At 51.8% G+C, this 18,881-nt stretch overlaps 1 protein-coding gene across 1 annotated transcript in view; it reads left to right on the top strand.

Moving 5' to 3' along the window:
• The window catches only part of LOC141047949 (microtubule-actin cross-linking factor 1, isoforms 6/7-like), a 277,881-nt gene extending 259,779 nt beyond the window's left edge, over positions 1 to 18,102 (top strand). The window contains exons 37-40 of the mRNA XM_073543327.1: positions 6,891 to 7,008; positions 13,251 to 13,429; positions 14,128 to 14,248; positions 14,327 to 18,102. Of these exons, the coding sequence (XP_073399428.1) occupies positions 6,891 to 7,008; positions 13,251 to 13,429; positions 14,128 to 14,248; positions 14,327 to 14,352 (444 nt within the window). The 3' untranslated portion in view covers positions 14,353 to 18,102. The remainder of the gene's footprint in view (positions 1 to 6,890; positions 7,009 to 13,250; positions 13,430 to 14,127; positions 14,249 to 14,326) is intronic.
• The last annotated feature ends 779 nt before the right edge of the window (positions 18,103 to 18,881 follow it).

Here is an 18,881-nt window from a genome sequence, read left to right as displayed (position 1 = left end):
GTCCAAATCAATAGACAACTTGCCAGGCCTCGCTCTCATTAGGTAGGCTGGTGTACAGTTGGTGAAGTTCACAGGGATGTGATTGTAAAGGTCTACCAGATCTGGCAACTTTTCTGGCCACAGATTCCTCTCTTCCAAAGGCAAGGTTTTCAGTAGATCAATCACCACCTGGTTCATCTTTTCACACATGCCATTGGTCTGTGGATGGTATGGTGTTGTCCGGATCTTCTTACAACCATACAAGTTACAGAATTCCTGGAACACTTCTGCCTCCAAAGCTGGACCTTGATCTGTAAGCACTCTTTCGAGATATCCATGTGGTCTCCAGAAGTGCTGTTGGAATGCTCTGGCTGCTTGATCCTTGACAGACACAACTACCAGGAATCTTGAGTAATGATCCATGATGGTAAGAGCATAGATGTAGCCTGACCGGCTTGGAACCAGCTTCACATGGTCCAGGGCGACCAACTCGAGTTGCTGCTTGGTCACTATTGGCTGCAGAGGAGCTCTCTGGCTGTTTCGATCCTTTCTGCGCAGGTTACATTGTCCACACTCCCGGCACCACTTTTCAATGGCTTTCCTCATACCAGCCCAGTAGAATCTCTCCCGGAGCAATGCTTCCAACTTCTTCCATCCGAAGTGGCCAGCTCCATTGTGGTATACTTCCAAGACCATTGATGCCTCTCTCTTTGGGACTACCACCTGCCAGACCAGCTCATGAGTGCGGGCATTGATACTCCTCCGACACAGCTTTCCTTCATAAATGAACAGCCTGCCTCTTTGCTTCCACAGCTGCTGGGTATCTTCAGGAGCATCCGACTCTGGGCGTGAGTCAGCTTATGACAGTAGCTCCTTCACCAGGCGGACTGCGGGGTCATTATCCTGAGTTTCTGCCCAGTCATGATGGGGCAATGGATTTAGGGTGACCTCTTTCAAGCCAGACCGTCTGTTTCTCACTCCTTGAGCACGTTGGGCCGCAAGTGGCCGGTGGAAGGGAGGTAACTCTATTTTTTCAAGAGCCTCAGGGTCTTCTCCTGCATCTGGCAGATTAGGCATTCTGGACAGCGCATCAGCATTGGCATTCTTGTGCCCTGCTCGGTACTTGATGGTAAATTCATAGTTAGACAGCCGAGCCATCCATCGCTGCTCCAGTGCACCTAGTTTTGCGGTTTCCAAGTGAGTCAACGGGTTGTTGTCCGTGAAGATGGTAAACTTGGCTGAGGCTAGGTAATGCTTGAATCTCGTCGTCACAGCCCAGACTATGGCCAGGAACTCCAGCTTGAAGGAACTGTAGTTGTCGGAGTTCCTTTCAGTGGGACGCAGCTTCCTGCTGGCGTAGGAGATCACTCTTTCCTTGCCATTCTGTACCTGTGACAGTACTGCTCCCTGTCCCACGTTGCTGGCATCAGTATACAACACAAAGGGCTTGTCATAATCTGGGTATGCCAGAACTTCATCTCCTGTAAGAGCCATCTTCAGTCGGGTGAAGGACCTCTCCAGTTCTTCATTCCATTCAAATGTGGAACTCTTCTGTTTGGCTTTCTTGGACTGTCCCACCAGGAGATTTTGCATAGAAGTGGCTATCTCAGTGAAGCCTTTGATGAATCTTCGGTAGTAGCCTACCAGGCCGAGGAATTGGCGTACTTCATGGAGGTTGCTGGGCTTCGGCCAGTCCCGGATGACTGTGATTTTGTCAGGATCTGGTGCCACGCCGTCTGCACTCACCACATGACCAAGGTACTGTACCTTGGGCTTCAGGAGGTGGCATTTGGAAGGCTTCACCTTCAGGCCAAAGCTGGACAAGGCTTCAAACACCTCAGCCAGGTGTTCCAGATGGTCTTCATAAGTCTTGGAGAAAACAATGACATCATCAAGGTACAACAGGACTGTCTCAAAGTTCATGTGTTCCAGGCAGCACTCCATCAGCCGTTGAAATGTTCCTGGGGCGGTGCAGAGGCCGAATGGCATATAGTTGAACTCACAGAGACCCATTGGGGTGGTAAATGCTGTTTTCTCCTTGTCTGCCTCTGCCACGGGTACCTGCCAATACCCACTAGTGAGATCCAAGGTGGAAAAGTAATTAGCAGTTTTAAGTGCAGCCAATGATTCCTCAATTCTAGGTAATGGGTAGGCATCTTTATGTGTAATGCTGTTAATTTTTCTGTAATCAACACACATTCTCATGGTATCATCCCTTTTCTTTACAAAAACTATGGGAGCTGCCCATGGGCTACAACTGTCTCTGATAACCCCAGCTTCCTTCATCTCTCTCAACATACCTTTAGCACATTGGTACTGTGTTGGGGGTATAGGTCGGTACCTTTCTTTTATGGGTGGATGATTTCCAGTGGGGATATGATGTTGAACCCCTTTTGCCTTCCCAAAATGTAGGGGATGTTTACTGAATACCCGCTCATATTCTTGGGTCACCCTGTAAACCCCATTTTTCTAGTATGAAGGTGTAGAGTCAGTTACCACCTGCAGTTGCTGATGCCACTCCTCTAGCGGCTTTGCAGAGCCATTGTCTTCCACCTGATCGGATGAGACCAAGGGCTCTGCTGCCTGCAAATAGTTGTTATTAACAGTGAGCAGCTTAGCAACTGTGGCGTACCGAGGTATTGTGGCCTCCTCCTCCCCACAATTCAAAAGGCGTACAGGTACTCTCCCTTTTCGAACATCAACCACCCCTCTGGCTGCCAGGATAGTGGGCCTGCTGTCTGAGTATACTGGTTCCACCAATGCCTGGTAATCTCTCCCTCTGAGGCCTATAGCTGCCCGACACCAAACCAACACTTCACATCTGGGGGGTTTTGCAATGGGGAAGGGATCACTCACTCTGACACTACCAATTTCTCCGCCAGAGAGTTCTACCTGCTGTCTTTGCATCAGGGCCTTGATCTCCTTCTGCACGACTTGTTGTTCACTGGAACCAGCAATCTCAGCCACCTGTTGCAACAAGACAATAACCTCGGAAATACAATTTTCAATTACATTTGTACCAAGAGTCATCATGGGACTACATTCACGTCGATCAATATCCACAACTATCAGACCTTGAGATTTTAGCTCTACCCGACCCACTTTAACAGTAATTTCTTTACATCTCACTTGTGGTAAAGACTTACCATTACTAGCAACTACTGTCAATTCATCAGTTGGGCCTCGGGTGAGTTCAGAGTCAGCCCAATACCGCTTGTAAAGGATATACGGCATAGTGGTCACCTGCGAGCCAGGGTCCAGCAAAGCGTTCATGGGGATCCCGTCAATCACCACTGGAAGGATCGGTCTCCCTCCAACATTCTTGGCTCTCCAGTCCTTGAGCCTTGTGGTCCTGCTCCTGGGGGTTGGCCCTCTGCCACAGGGGTTACTCGTTTAAAGGACAGAATCTTGCAAGATGACCTGCCTTGTGGTAGCGACGACAGATGGGACGTCCGTCCTGATCAGAGCGGTCGTTGTTCCTCCCTTGGAGTGGCGGGGTTCTCCTCTTCCAGAGCCACGGGACATCCTCTGGAATGGAAGCAAGCTGGATCTTCTCCTTGGAGGACACCTGAAGGAACTGCACAGTTTTAGTAAGTGCAGCCATACCTTTGGTCAATTCCTGGACCTGAAGACGCAGCTCCTCAGTTGGATCTTTATCCAGAGTCTGTGCATCAGCCTCCACATGGATGGAAGGGAAAGATGTTGCTTCCCAGTGGTAGGTGATCGCTGGGCGCTTAGGGGGCGCTGGATGGTTGACAGTTGGTTCCTGCAGCACCCGTATAGCCCTGTCCTTGAAATCAGCAAAGTCCAGGTCAGGGTTTTGTAGGGTTATGATGCGCAGCTGTGCTCTGCGGGTAATAGATATGAGTCCTTCCATTAACTGCTCCTTTAACAGTTTGTCTTCCTCTTTCACACTGTCAGGATCAATTTGCTTGATGGCTCGCAGCGCCTCCTGCAGGTTAAGAGCATAGTCCCTTATATTGTCCTGCGCTTTCTGTTTACATCCAAAGAACCTCATCTTGATTTCAGCTGCAGAGCGGGTGTCAAAGGTGCTTTTTAGCTTGGCCAAAATCTTTTTAACAGTCTCTTTATCCGTGTCCTGCCAGGCTTTCACCTCTCTCTGTGCTGCACCCGTTAGCTGCCCAATTAGAATATTCACTTTCTGGCTTTCAGAGAGAGGATACACCTCAAACAAACTGCACAGTCTCTCTTTAAGTTCACTCAGGGTATGTGACTCACCCGAGTACTGCGGTAGCCAGGCCACTCCCGGTATGTAGGGCATGGACAGCGGCATTATGGGGACCGCTGCGGTGGGCGCTCCTCCTTGCGGCGCTGAGGGGTTTGCGGGAGCGCCCGCTGCTGTATTGGCGTTGTCCTCAGACATTTTCTCTCCCCCCTAGTTAACGTGAACCAGGCCACGGGGTTGCGCTTTCTTACTGGCTGTAGGCCTCAGCTCCTCACTTCTCGCGCGCTGTCCTCTTCCCCCGCGGTACTTCACTGCTTCGCACTCTCCGGCAGGCTCCTCCCACGAAGGCGCGCCTCTTTTGTTTCCCGCGCGTGCCAAGCAGCGGGATAATGGCGGCAATGGCGCCAACAGTCTTTTGCACAAAACAGTCACTGGCACACAGGACCCAGGGATACTGGGCTCCGTAATCCTGTTTGTGATGCCAAAATGGGTCGCCCTCCCAGGGCTGTGGGGTACTCGGTATCGGGCCGGTCCTTCAGAAGGGAATGTCACAGCAGCGGTGACCCGGTCCGTGGCCCTGGGCGCCCATGTAAAGGGGTTGAGTGGTTGGATAAAGTTTATGAATGATTCGTGACGCCACCTGTGGTGTTCGGCAATGAAGATGTTAAGCCGACGCTGTAGACAGATCCTCTGGGACAGATGGTGGGGTGCAGCAGTGATGTTATAGCCCTCCACTGGCAGGGCTGTTGGAACCAGGGCAGTGTAGATGGGGGTTGGGGACTATGGTGCAGTGTATGGCACAAGGATGTAGCAGTGCCGGAGAGTTTGTAGGAAGAAGGCAAGGACACAATAGGTTGCAGTTTCTTTACCTTTACTTGGCAAATGCAGTCCAGGACCCTGATTACAGATGGCACAGGAGCTAGCCTGGAAGCAACTCAGAGACCTCTCTATCAGATGGGTTGTGTAGTCTCCTTCCTAGCGCTGGCTTGAGGTACATGCAATACTTTACAGTGTTACACTGAAGTTCCTCCTTCTTATCTTCTCTTAGAACTACCTCGTATGGCAGACAGCTGTAGCCTTCTATCTCTCTCGGCTCACCCTTCGCTGTTGTGCCTCCAAGTCTTAGCTGGGAATAGAGCATTTACAGCTTCCTACTCCTCTGGTTTCTGTTGCAGGACCTTCAGTATCCTTACAACCATGGAGACCAGACTCCAGGTCATGCGCTATCACTGGGAGGGAGCTCTCTATCCTCAGCTCAACCTCCAGCTTCTCTCCACACGTCTACACTCGTTGCCCTCCTCACACTAACTGACTAATTTCCCTTCCTGGCCCTCAGAGAGCACTCCTCCCCCAATTCTGGTTCAGAGCTCCCTCTGCTGGCCTGGAGTGGGAACTGTGTTGCATGTAAATGATTAACTGTTAGAGAGACCCTTCCTTGCTTCCAAGCATGACATCACCCTCCCTGGAGGAAGGCAATGCCATTGTGGCGACCATACTCCTGGGGGCGCCACATTCACCCTGTGTCTGCAGCCCCCGCTGTTAGGGTCACCCTGTGTCTGCAGCCCCCGCTGTGAGCGTCACCCTGTGTCTGCAGCCCCCGCTGTAGGGGTCACCCGGTGTCTGCAGCCCCCGCTGTAGGGGTCACCCGGTGTCTGCAGCCCCCGCTGTAGGGGTCACCCGGTGTCTGCAGCCCCCGCTGTCGGGGTCACACGGTGTCTGCAGCCCCCGCTGTGAGGGTCACCCTGTGTCTGCAGCCCTCTCCTCGCTGTGAGGGTCACCCTGTGTCTGCAGCCCCCACTGTGAGGGTCACTCTGTGTCTGCAGCCCCCGCTGTTAGGGTCACCCTGTGTCTGCAGCCCCCGCTGTGAGGGTCACCCTGTGTCTGCAGCCCTCTCCTCGCTGTGAGGGTCACCCTGTGTCTGCAGCCCCCACTGTGAGGGTCACCCTGTGTCTGCAGCCCCCACTGTGAGGGTCACCCTGTGTCTGCAGCCCTCTCCTCGCTGTGAGGGTCACCCTGTGTCTGCAGCCCCCGCTGTGAGGGTCACCCTGTGTCTGCAGCCCCCTGCTGTGAGGGTCACCCTGTGTCTGCAGCCCTCTCCTCGCTGTGAGGGTCACCCTGTGTCTGCAGCCCCCACTGTGAGGGTCACCCTGTGTCTGCAGCCCCCACTGTGAGGGTCACCCTGTGTCTGCAGCCCCCGCTGTGAGGGTCACCCTGTGTCTGCAGCCCCCGCTGTGAGGGTCACCCTGTGTCTGCAGCCCCCGCTGTGAGGGTCACCCTGTGTCTGCAGCCCCCTGCTGTGAGGGTCACCCTGTGTCTGCAGCCCCCTGCTGTGAGGGTCACCCTGTGTCTGCAGCCCCCCGCTGTGAGGGTCACCCTGTGTCTGCAGCCCCCCGCTGTGAGGGTCACCCTGTGTCTGCAGCCCCCCGCTGTGAGGGTCACCCTGTGTCTGCAGCCCCCGCTGTCAGGGTCACCCTGTGTCTGCAGCTCCCGCTGTTAAGGTCACCCTGTGTCTGCAGCCCCCTCTGTAGGGGTCACCCTGTGTCTGCAGCCCCCTCTGTAGGGGTCACCCTGTGTCTGCAGCCCTCTCTTCACTGTGAGGGTCACCCTGTGTCTGCAACCCCTGCTGTAGGGTCACCCTGTCTGCAGCCCTCTCCTCGCTGTGAGGGTCACCCTGTCTGCAGCCCTCTCCTCGCTGTGTCAGATTGTCAGTTTGTGTCTCTCTCAGTTTGGGGAGTCTCAGCAGCTGCGGATGGTCCGGATTCTGCGCAGTACCCTCATGGTGCGGGTGGGAGGCGGCTGGATCGCACTGGATGAATTCCTGGTGAAGAATGACCCGTGCAGAGGTGCGTCCCCCCGCGGTATATTAATAGTAATGTTATTTCTATATCACCGGCATATACCACAGCGCTGTACAACAAGCGGGGACGTGTGCGGACCATACCAGAAGTCAATGGTCACAGGAGGAGCGAGGGTCCTGCTCCAGATACCATCTGTGAGGAGATGGGGGGACAGAGGGAACAGGAGCTCGGCATGTACGGTCATACATAGGGGGTGAAATAACGCTGCCTGATCCGGTCACCGGCCAGTATCTGTATATGTACATGTATGACCCGGTCACCGGCCAGTATCTGTATATGTACATGTATGACCCGGTCACCGGCCAGTATATGTACATGTATTGTACATGTATTACCTGGTCACCGGCCAGTGTCTGTATATGTACATGTATGACCCGGTCACCGACCAGTATCTGTATATGTACATGTATGACCCGGTCACCAGTCAGTATGTGTATATGTACATGTATGACCCTGTCACCGGCCCGTATGTGTACGTGTACATGTATGACCCGGTCACCGGCCAGTATGTGTATATGTACATGTATGATCTGGTCACCGGCCAGTATGTGTATATGTACATGTATGATCTGGTCACCGGCCAGTATGTGTATATGTACATGTATACCCGGTCACCGGCCAGTATTTGTATATGTACATGTATGACCCGGTCACCGGCCAGTATGTGTATATGTACATGTATGATCTGGTCACCGGCCAGTATGTGTATTTGTACATGTATGATCTGGTCACCGGCCAGTATGTGTATATGTACATGTATGATCTGGTCACCGGCCAGTATGTGTATATGTACATGTATGACCCGGTCACCGGCCAGTATGTGTATATGTACGTGTATTACCCGGTCACCGGCCAGTATTTGTATATGTACATGTATGACCCGGTCACCGGCCAGTATATGTACATGTATGACCCTGTCACCGGCCCGTATGTGTACGTGTACATGTATGACCCTGTCACCGGCCAGTATGTGTATATGTACATGTATGATCTGGTCACCGGCCAGTATGTGTATATGTACATGTATGATCTGGTCACCGGCCAGTATGTGTATATGTACATGTATGATCTGGTCACCGGCCAGTATGTGTATATGTACATGTATTACCCGGTCACCGGCCAGTATTTGTATATGTACATGTATGACCCAGTCACCGGCCAGTATATGTACATGTATGACCCTGTCACCGGCCCGTATGTGTACGTGTACATGTATGACCCGGTCACCGGCCCGTATCTGTATATGTACATGTATGACCCGGTCACCGGCCCGTATATGTACATGTATTACCCGGTCACCGGCCCGTATATGTACATGTATGACCCGGTCACCGGCCAGTATGTGTATATGTGCATGTATGACCCGGTCACCGGCCAGTATGTGTATATGTGCATGTATGACCCGGTCACCGGCCAGTATCTGTATATGTACATGTATGACCCGGTCACCGGCCAGTGTATATGTATGATCCGGTCACTTGTCCAGTATGTGTATATGTACATGTATGACCCGGTCACCGGCCAGTATCTATATATGTACATGTATGACCCGGTCACCGGCCAGTATCTATATATGTACATGTATGACCCGGTCACCGGCCAGTATCTATATATGTACATGTATGACCCGGTCACCGGCCAGTATCTATATATGTACATGTATGACCCGGTCACCGGCCAGTATCTATATATGTACATGTATGACCCGGTCACCGGCCAGTATCTATATATGTACATGTATGACCCGGTCACCGGCCATTATCTATATATGTACATGTATGACCCGGTCACTGGCCAGTATGTGTGTATTGTGATGTAGCGATCACTAGCGGGTTGGGGTGTACTCGCTTGGCAGCGATATAACATGCACACAGGAACAATCTTTCACTTAAAACAATCTACGTGGTTTATTTTCTACATAAACCAAGGAAGCATGAACAAAAGGCAAACAGTCTGACATCAGACAGACGAATTCTTAATGTCCATAGTAGAGCCTCGCTCTCTCAGGCCTGTGGGCACATAGCCTGTGCCATGTCCAGCACGCAGGCTCTATAGCCCAAACACAGTCTCTCTCTGACACCAGTCAGCATAACGCGGATTCCTCTCCGTCACCTGTTGGAGTCGGCCGAACAGGTTCCCGGATACCTCTTATCCTCAGAGGTATCCCACAAATATTTCTCACTGACCCCGGTCAGTTTCACTCACGGTTCTCAGTCCGTCCACTTCGGAGGTATCTCACATACCGCCTGGACACAGGGAGAGCTGTCCACCCTGACAGACTCCCACACACTCACTGCCAAGTGCTAAACACACCTCCATTACATAACTTGTAACCACACTCACAGGGAAAAAGGGGTACAGTGAGCACCCTCACCCAGAAGTGAGGTATATGGGTAGCGAGACCCTCCTATCTCTCATAGCTACCCGCAACCCGGACCCAGGTGCACTAAACGACATATTAGTGCTCATGTGCACTAAAGACAAAATACTCCGGGTAGCATCGCAGGGAGCATCCATCCCTGTGACATATACCTCCCATTAATCACGCGATCACCAGTCACACCACATATTCCCCCCCTCTGTTCAAACCTGTGGGGTTGAACACTTGTCCAAACCGAGGGCCTTGAGAAAGGGCACCCATATCACCTTGTCCTTCCCGTCGAGAGGGCCTTCCCAATTGGTTTCGAGTGTCAGCTCCTGAGACATAGTCTGTGAACAATGCACTATCAGACTTTGTCGCCTCATGTTTCAGTGTCAGAGATCTATTAAGCCTTCCCTGCCCCCATTGGTCAGTATGTAGGCATAAATTCCTTGCACCCATACGTCCTGTCTGGTCTGACTCTTTGTCATTTCCTCTGTTACAAGGTCTCCCGTTTAGGTCACTCAGCCCTGAGCTAACCGAGGCATCACTGCTTCTACCTCTTCCATCATGCCACCTTCTGTTATCTCTCTGCTGGCCATTTCTCCCATGGTCTTTATTGCCCGGAAAGCAGTCCTTCCCTCTGTCCCTATGTCCTCTATTAACTCCAGCTTGAGGACTTTGAGTCTGAAGTGAACCTCTTCGCCTCTCTATACTGCGAGTTGAAGGTGGCTGCCATCTTCTTCCCATTTCCTGCAGCTCTCTTTTGATTTGCTCCCTCTCAAGTCTTTAGCTGCTCTACTTCCTTCAGGTACGCCACGCGATACTCCAGGAGCATCCGGATATTCCCAAGGCTCTCCATGGATCCGACAACGAGGAATGGAACCATCCCATCTTCACCCACGACCTGGGCTTCTCCATCAGCTGGAATCCTCACTCTCATCACACCAGACCTATTCACCATCTCCTGCATCACTTTCCCAAGTCTTCCGATGACTTTCCTCACCAGACCTCTGGGCACTTGAATGATGTCTTCTGCTATGCCCCGCTGACTTTAAACTTTCCTTGCCTGCTCCAGACGTCGAGCGACTTCCTTATTCTTCAATAGGAGCCTCCACTGATTTGTACGGAGGCATTGTAGATGCATGACCCTCAGGACAGCCACCCGCTTCACTGTGACTTCCTTAGCTGACAGTATCACCAACTGTTTCGTCTCTGGTGCCCAGTTCACACTACATGCTTCTATTGCTTTTCTAAAGGCCTCATGCACACCCTTACTGGCACATGCTTCTCGCATGTCTTCGGGTACCTCTATTATCCACTTGAAAACCGAAGTCTCACCTTCTTGAACATACTGTTGGACCTCCTCGCCCCGAGCGTCAGCGCAGTTTTCCAAGACATCTACGTCCCTTGTATGGCTATCTGCGTGGCACTTCCCCTGCTGGATTTCTTCCTCTGTGGAGGCCCCTTCTTTGGTCAGCCTCTCCAGCTCACTCTCCTTCATTGCGATCAGATCGGGAGAGCGCAACAGTCTGATTTCCCGGTCATCCGTGGATTTCTGGACCTGGGCATTAGTCTCCTTCTGTATCATGAGCTCTCTAAGAACTTTTCCTCGTTCGGCTGCCAGGTAACGACGCTCATCCTCTCTCCGGAGAAGCTCCTGCTGATGCTTCTCTTGGGCCTCTCTGAGAACCTCCAAATCTTTCACTATAGCTTTGTTCATAGTTTGACACGCTGATAGGTGACCTCTGAGCTCAGAGACTTCCTTCTCCAGATCATCCACTCTGTGCTCAGCTGTTTGTCTTAGGACCATTTCTCGTTCAACATGATCTTTTACAGTCTCTTTAAACAGCTCTATCACACAGTCCTGCTCTCTATTGGACAGCACGTGTCGCACCATCAGTTCTTTAATCAGATTTTCAGATGGGCTCTCTTGCCCACGCATACTCTGCCTCTCCACCTGTTCCTGTATCCGCCTCTATAGTCTCTGCGGGTCTACTACAGGTCTGTTTTTAATTCCAACCCATCACCAACTCCCTCTGTGCTGGGGTTTGTCAGAGATAAAGTGACCTCCTTACTACACACTCTTTCCCTTGCGTTCGAGTCACAGTCTGAATTGGAGTCACCCCCACTCACCCTGTCATCTTGGAGCAGCAAGTCCCCAGTCAAACAGGTGTCGGACCCCTTTCCTGGAGGCACCCCTTTTTCCACGGTCACATGTTTGGTCACCTCAGCTAAGTCCCCGAGTTGGCCAGACCCACACTTTCTCCAGGTCACCCGGGACTGTGGACTATCGACCTTAGGTGGTGCTACCTCCTTTGAGCCACCCCACACTTCATCAACTTCCCATGCATCTTCAAACAGCACAAAGTCCCGGTCCCTCTCAAAAGGAGTACAATAAGTTCATTGTTATACGGCCATCTTGGCACTCGACCCTTTTTGAACATATCCATGATCACTCTGTCCACTGTATAGTCCACAGTGACCCCATGGATACAGCAAACCTTGACCTTTTTCTCAGTCAGACAGAGAATGAGAGGAGTTCCCATCAGAGTCACTTGACTCTTTGAGTCCAGCCATCCAGAGACTCCTTCACAGTGTAACATCACGGTACAGACCTGCGGCCTGTCGTACGGAAAGTCTATGCCGCACTCAGAATAAGTCAGACACAAACACCGCTGTTCCCCAAACATGTCCACTGAGGTAACCGGTGCCGCCCCTTTTGAAAGCTCCACCCCTTTTTGGGCCTCTATGCCCTTTTGGGACTCTGCCTCCCTCTGGGACTCCACCCCTTTTTGGGCCACCACTCCTGTTTGGGTTACCGCCCCATTTCGGGACTCCATCCCTTTTTTAGGTGCACGCCGTGGATTCCCCATGTCCCTCTACAGGCTCCTCAGTTCGCACAGACCCTTATGTCTCATTACCCTCAGTTTTTTGTGTCTTGAGGAGATGTAGGCTGGTGCAGCACTGTGGAGAGGATGGGTAGGGTGGTAGACAGAGATGAAGAGGAGATGTAGGGCGGTGCAGCACTGTGGAGAGGACTGGTAGGGTGGTAAACAGAGAAGAAGAAGAGATGTAGGGCGGTGCAGCACTGTGGAGATAATGGGTAGGGTGGTAGACAGAGATGAAGAGGAGATATAAGGCGGTGCAGCACTGTGGAGAGGATGGGTAGGGTGGTAGACAGAGATGAAGAGGAGATGTAGGGCGGTGTAGCACTGTGGAGAAGATGGGTAGGGTGGTAGACAGAGATGAAGAGGAGATGTAGGGCGGTGCAGCACCGTGGAGCACTTTGAGAGCGGAAGTGATTCATTTATATTGGACTCAGTAGCAGATTGGTAACCAGTGCAAAGATGTGGCACAGGGTGGAGGCATCGGTGTAGCAGCTGGACAGAAATATGATCCTGGCTGCTACATTCAGAACAGATTGGAGAGGGAAGAGTTTATCAGTAGGGAGACCGATTAGTAGAGAGTTGCAACTGTCTTTTTGGGAGATGTTTTTGAGGTGCAGGTGACATGAGCGAGTGATCGGATGTAGGGGGTGAAGGAAAGATCTGCGTCACATATGACCCCAAGACAGCTAGCGTGATGCAGGGGAATAATGGTGGAGCCACACACAAAGATGGTAATATTGAGCATAGGTCGGTCAGTGGAGGGAGGAAGCACAAAAGGTTCAGTATTTGACAGATTCAGCGTCAGAGGGAGGACATGATGTCAGAGACAGCGGACAGACGACCCTGGGTGTCTGTGGTAATGGGGGGCGATGTTGTACGATATAACACCATGGTTTCCCAGAACACCCTGCTCTCCTCACTCAGGGTTCTCAGCTCCGACTTCTCTGTTTTCTCTCATTACTTTTCTATTCTTAAAGTGAAAGGAAGAACTAACCTGAAGATCAACGAGAAGTATCTGATCCCCGAAGTGTCCTCATCCACCGCAGGCCGTGCCGGGAGCCAGGCCAAAACTAAAGGGCTGTCACCAAGTAACTCAAACTCCAGCCTGAGCCTGTACACCAGCGCATCCGCCCCCAGCAGCCCCCAGAGCCGGAAGGTGAGGATCCCGGGAGGCAGCTGTCACTGCCTGGGGGAAGACTGCTGAAGACTAACGGGAAATCTCATGTCCATATAAGTGATGCCATCACCAGGGGCGGGGTTGGAGTCTAAGGGGTGTGGTCTCATGTCCTTATATCAGTGATGCCATCAAGAGGGGTGGGGCTGGAGTATAAGGGGTGTGGTCTCATGTACATATATCAGCGAAATCATCACCAGGGGTGGGGGGGCTGCAGTATAGGGAGTGTGATCTCATGTCCATATATCAGTGATGTCATCACCAGGGGCGGGGCTGGAGCATAAGGGGTGTGGTCTCATGTCCTTATATCAGTGATGCTATAACCAGGGGCGGGGCTGGAGTATAAGGTGTGGTCTCATGATTATATCAGTGATGTCATCAGGGGGTGGGGCTGACAACCTCTTACACAGCAAATGCAGGCAGGTTGTCAGCAGTGATAGATGGGAGCGCGGTGCTGGAGTATAAGGGGTGTGGTCTCATGTCCTTATATCAGTGATGCCATCACCAGGGGCGGGGCTGGAGTATAAGTGGTGTGGTCTCAGGTCATATATCAGTGATGTTATCAGTCCAGGGGCGGGGCTGGAGTGTAAGGGGTGTGGTGTCATGATTGTATCAGTGATATCAGGGGGAGGGGCTGGAGTATAGGCGGCCTCTTCTCACATCTGTGTCGTCTCCTCCAGATCATCCTGCGGAGGACGCGCTCCGGGGATCGATGTCACAGGTCGAGGTCTTCGCTGATTACAGATGGTACGGACCTCATCTTCTCGGCAGCAGACGATGGCGCCATTTCCACTTCTGACGGTCAGTAGTGGAATGCTGTGGGACTCAGTCACTGGAGGGGGCCGTGGCCATCCTCAACTCGCGTCTCTTGTGTTGCAGATAAGATGGACACTCCGCCATCTTGACCTCATATCGCTACCGTCCCCGGGAAGCTCCTCACGTTCCAGAAGTCTCCGCAGAGTAATATGCCGGGCATCTGCTGGACAGCGACTCACGACGAGACCCCAGGACGATGTGAATGCTGGTTCTTCATGAGTGGAGTCAGTGGCTGCGTGTGCTGCACCATCCCGCCAGCGATCGCTGCTCACCCCCAAAAATGCTGTGCGCAGGCGGCTCGGCACAGGAGGGTCCAGGACGCAGAGCGGCGCTCCGTCACTGATGGAGGACACCTGCTCCTGATCTCTCATAGACATATCCCTTCCGCACCATCTTCCACTTGCTATAAGTGACTGGAAACATTCTGATCTGAGGTTTGGCTTCAGTTGTGTCTGATCTGAATAACCCTCCATGATCTAAATGGCCTGGACTCCAGATGGTTCCGACCTGCGTTAGTACCAAACCCTCAGATGTGTCAGCAGGACAAGAACAGGAGCCGGTTTCCATTAAATGGCAGCAAGCACAGATCTTCAATACTACTTGTAATGAAAACACGAAGTCTGATAGAAAAGCTCAGAACAATTCATTGTCCAATGATGAAGCTTGATTGCAGAAGGCTGCGCTGGCCCTTTAAGCGCTAAGATACAGATGTATATGTACATGAAGCGATTGTCGCGGTGGGGTCCACCGAGCCACGGGGGCACGTGGCCGTCACTTAGGGACAGGACTGGAGGGTTTTACTGATGCAGCACAATGGTGGAGGATGTTCCTCTATGCTCAGGACTGTGTGTGCCCCCAGCATAGCCATCAGTAAGCAGTCCCCCATCGAAGGTGGTCTGTGCAGTGAGGAGCAGCAGCATACTGTACCGCAGAGACCACCTCAATGGAGTCACCCACAGAGCAGAAGACATGGACCAGGACCCTGCAGACATGGGTCATACTGCAGTGGAGTCAGCAATTACCATGGGGTCAGTGTGTGGTCAGCCATCATGGTGGGGTCAGTCTGAGCCGTGTGGTCAGCCAGTGTGGTGGGGTCAGTGTGTGGTCAGCCAGCGCGGTGGGGTCGGTCTGTGCCGTGGAGTCAGTGTGTCTCATGGGGTCAGTGTGTTGTCAGCCAGCGCTGTAGGGGCAGTGTGTGCCGTGGAGTCAGTGTGTGTCGTGGGGTAGGTCGGGGCCATGGGGTCAACTAACTCGGTGGGGTAAGTGCGTGTCGTGGGGTCAGCCAGCGCGGTGGGGTCAGTGTGTGTTGTGGGGTCAGTGTGTGTTGTGGGGTCAGTGTGTGTCGTGGGGTCAGTCTGAACCGTGGAGTCGATCTGTGCCATGGGGTCAGTCTGAGCCGTGGAGTCGATCTTTGCCATGGGGTCAGTGTGTGTCGTGAGGTCGGTCTGTGTCATGGGGTCGGTCTGAGCCGTGGAGTCGATCTTTGCCATGGGGTCAGTGTGTGTCTTGAGGTCGGTCTGTATCGTGGAGTCAGTCCAGTCAGTGTGGTTTGCTGTTACTATGTAGTAATTTTATTGCATTGCAGTTGAAGTCGCAGTCTGAGGCCAGACCAGGTTGTCCATGATCTATTTTCATGTGATTGTGGGTAAACTGAAATTATGGATGAATGATGGATCCAGTACGTAGAAGACAGGACAGTGAGGGAGGACAAAGGTGGGTAATGTGCAAGGAGAGCTGTGGAGGCTCTACAAGTACGGTCATAGGGGATGGAGTCCCCTGAAATCTATCCTCAGTCACTGAGATATGGAGACAGGCAGGAAACCGAAAGTGCCAAGAAAGAGACAAATGGGTGGTGAAGGTGTGGGTGACACTAATATAGTGAGAGATGGTGAAGTTACAGGACGGCGCGGTGACAGTAATACAGCGGGAGATGGTGAGGTTACAGGAGGGCGCGGTGACACTAATACAGCGGGAGATGGTGAGGTTACAGGAGGGCGCGGTGACACTAATACAGCGGGAGATGGTGAGGTTACAGGAGGGCGCGGTGACACTAATACAGCGGGAGATGGTGAGGTTACAGGAGGGCGCGGTGACACTAATACAGCGGGAGATGGTGAGGTTACAGGAGGGCTTGGTGACACTAATATAGCGGGAGATGATGAAGTTATAGGAGGGCGCGGTGACATTAATACAGCGGGAGATGGTGAGGTTACAGGAGGGCGCGGTGACACTAATACAACGGGAGATAGTGTCACCAAGCCCTTCTGTAACCTCACCATCTCCCGTTGTATTAGTGTCACCGCGCCCTCCTGTAACCTCACCATCTCCCGCTGTATTAATGTCACCGCGCCCTCCTGTAACCTCACCATCTCCCGCTGTATTAGTGTCACCAAGCCCTCCTGTAACCTCACCATCTCCCGCTGTATTAGTGTCACCACGCCGTCCTGTAACTTCACCATCTCTCACTATATTAGTGTCACCAAGCCCTTCTGTAACCTCACCAATATAGTGAGAGATGGTGAAGTTACAGGACGGCGTGGTGACACTAATACAGCGGGAGATGGTGAGGTTACAGAAGGGCTTGGTGACACTAATATAGTGAGAGATGGTGAAGTTACAGGACGGCGCGGTGACACTAATACAACGGGAGATGGTGAGGTTACAGAAGGGCTTGGTGACACTAATATAGTGAGAGATGGTGAAGTTACAGGACGGCGCGGTGACACTAATATAGTGAGAGATGGTGAAGTTACAGGACGGCGCGGTGACACTAATACAGCGAGAGATGGTGAAGTTACAGGAGGGCGCGGTGACACTAATACAGTGGGAGATGGTGAAGTTACAGGAGGGCGCGGTGACACTAATACAGCGGGAGATGGTGAAGTTACTGGAGGGCGCGGTGACACTAATACAGTGGGAGATGGTGAAGTTACTGGAGGGTGCAGTATTTCTCTTAATTCCATTTGGTGTAATTTGCGCACATCTGTGTAGTCTCAGGATTTATGATGGTGCCTCAAGAGCTTGCGCTCCACTACAACACCAGATCTTTGAGGTTGATCCTAGGGACACGATGTTGTGTGTTGCCTGTGTATCCAGCTCTCTTACCATGGGACAGTTCAGTGATGGCCATCACTGGGGCTGGCGCAGGTTCTGTACTGGTGCTGCGCCCCTATACAGGAGATTCTCACAAAATTAGAATACCATCAAAAAGTGAATTTATTTCAGTTCTTCAATATAAACAGTGACTCTCCTCTATTCTCTAGAGTCATTACACACAGAGTGATCTATGTCACGGGTTTATTTCTGTTAATGTTGATGATTATGGCTTACAGCCAATGAGAACCCAAAAGTCATTATCTCAGTAAATTAGAATACTCTATAACACCAGCTTGAAAAATGATTGTAAAGTCCGAAATGTTGGCCTCCTTAAATGTATGTTCAGTAAATGCCCTCAATACTTGGTCCGGGCTCCTTCTGCATCAATTACTGCATCAATGCGGCGTGGCATGGAGGCGATCAGCCTGTGGCACTGCTGAGGGGTTATGGAAGCCCAGGATGCTTTGATCGCAGCCTTCAGCTCGTCTGCATTGTGGGGTCTGGTGTCTCTCATCTTCCTCTTGACAATACTCCATAGATTCTCTATGGGGATAAGGTCAGGCGAGTTTGCTGCCAATCATGCACAGTGTTACTGTTGTGTGTACACCAGGTATTGGTACTTTTGGCAGTGTGGACAGGGACCAAGTCCTGCTGGAGAATGACATTTCCATCTCCAGAAAGCTTGTCAGCAGAGGGAAGCATGAAGAGCTCTAAAATGTCCTGGTAGACGGCTGCGCTGACTTTGGTCTTGGTAAAACGCAGTGGACCTACACCAGCAGATGACATGGCTCCCCAAACCATCACTGATGGTGGAGACTTCACACCAGACCTCCAGCAGCTGGGATTGTGGCCTCTCCACTCTTCCTCCAGACTCTGGGACCACTGACAACAGTCCGGCTCTGCTCCTTGGCCCAGGTAAGACGCTTCTGGCGTTGTCTATTGGTCATGAGTGGCTGACGCAAGGAATGCGACACTTGTAGCCCATGTCCTGGAGACGTCTGTGTGTGGTGTGAAGCAATGACTCCAGCAGCCCTTGTGAATCCTTGTGAATCTCCCCCACATTACTGAATGGCCTTTTCTTAACAATCCTTTCCAGGCTGCGGTTATCCCGGTTGCTTGTGCACCTTTTTCTACCACACTTTTTCCTTCCACTCCACTTTCCATTAATATTCTTGAATGCAGCACTCTGTGAACAGCCAGCTTCTTTAGCAGTGACCTTTTGTGGCTTCCCCTCCTTGTGGAGTGTGTCAGTGACTGCCTTCTGGACATCTGTCACGTCAGCAGTCTTCCCCATGATTGTGGAGCTACTGAAACAGACTAAGGCACCTTTATAAACGCTTAGGAGCCTGTACAGGTGTTTATTGTGAATTATTCTAATTTACTGAGATAATGACTTTTGGGTTCTCATTGGCTGTAAGCCATAATCATCAACATTACCAGAAATAAACCCGTGACATAGATCACTCTGTGTGTAATGACTCTAGAGAATAGAGCAGTCACTGTCTGTATTGAAGAACTGAAA

This window comes from Dendrobates tinctorius, unplaced genomic scaffold (assembly GCF_039654945.1).
Source record: "Dendrobates tinctorius isolate UK_male_01 unplaced genomic scaffold, ASM3965494v1 ptg000130l, whole genome shotgun sequence".
Classification (NCBI taxonomy): domain Eukaryota; kingdom Metazoa; phylum Chordata; class Amphibia; order Anura; family Dendrobatidae; genus Dendrobates; species Dendrobates tinctorius.
The sequence above is the reverse complement of the archived record's forward strand: the minus strand, read 5'-3'. Positions and strand labels throughout refer to the sequence as shown.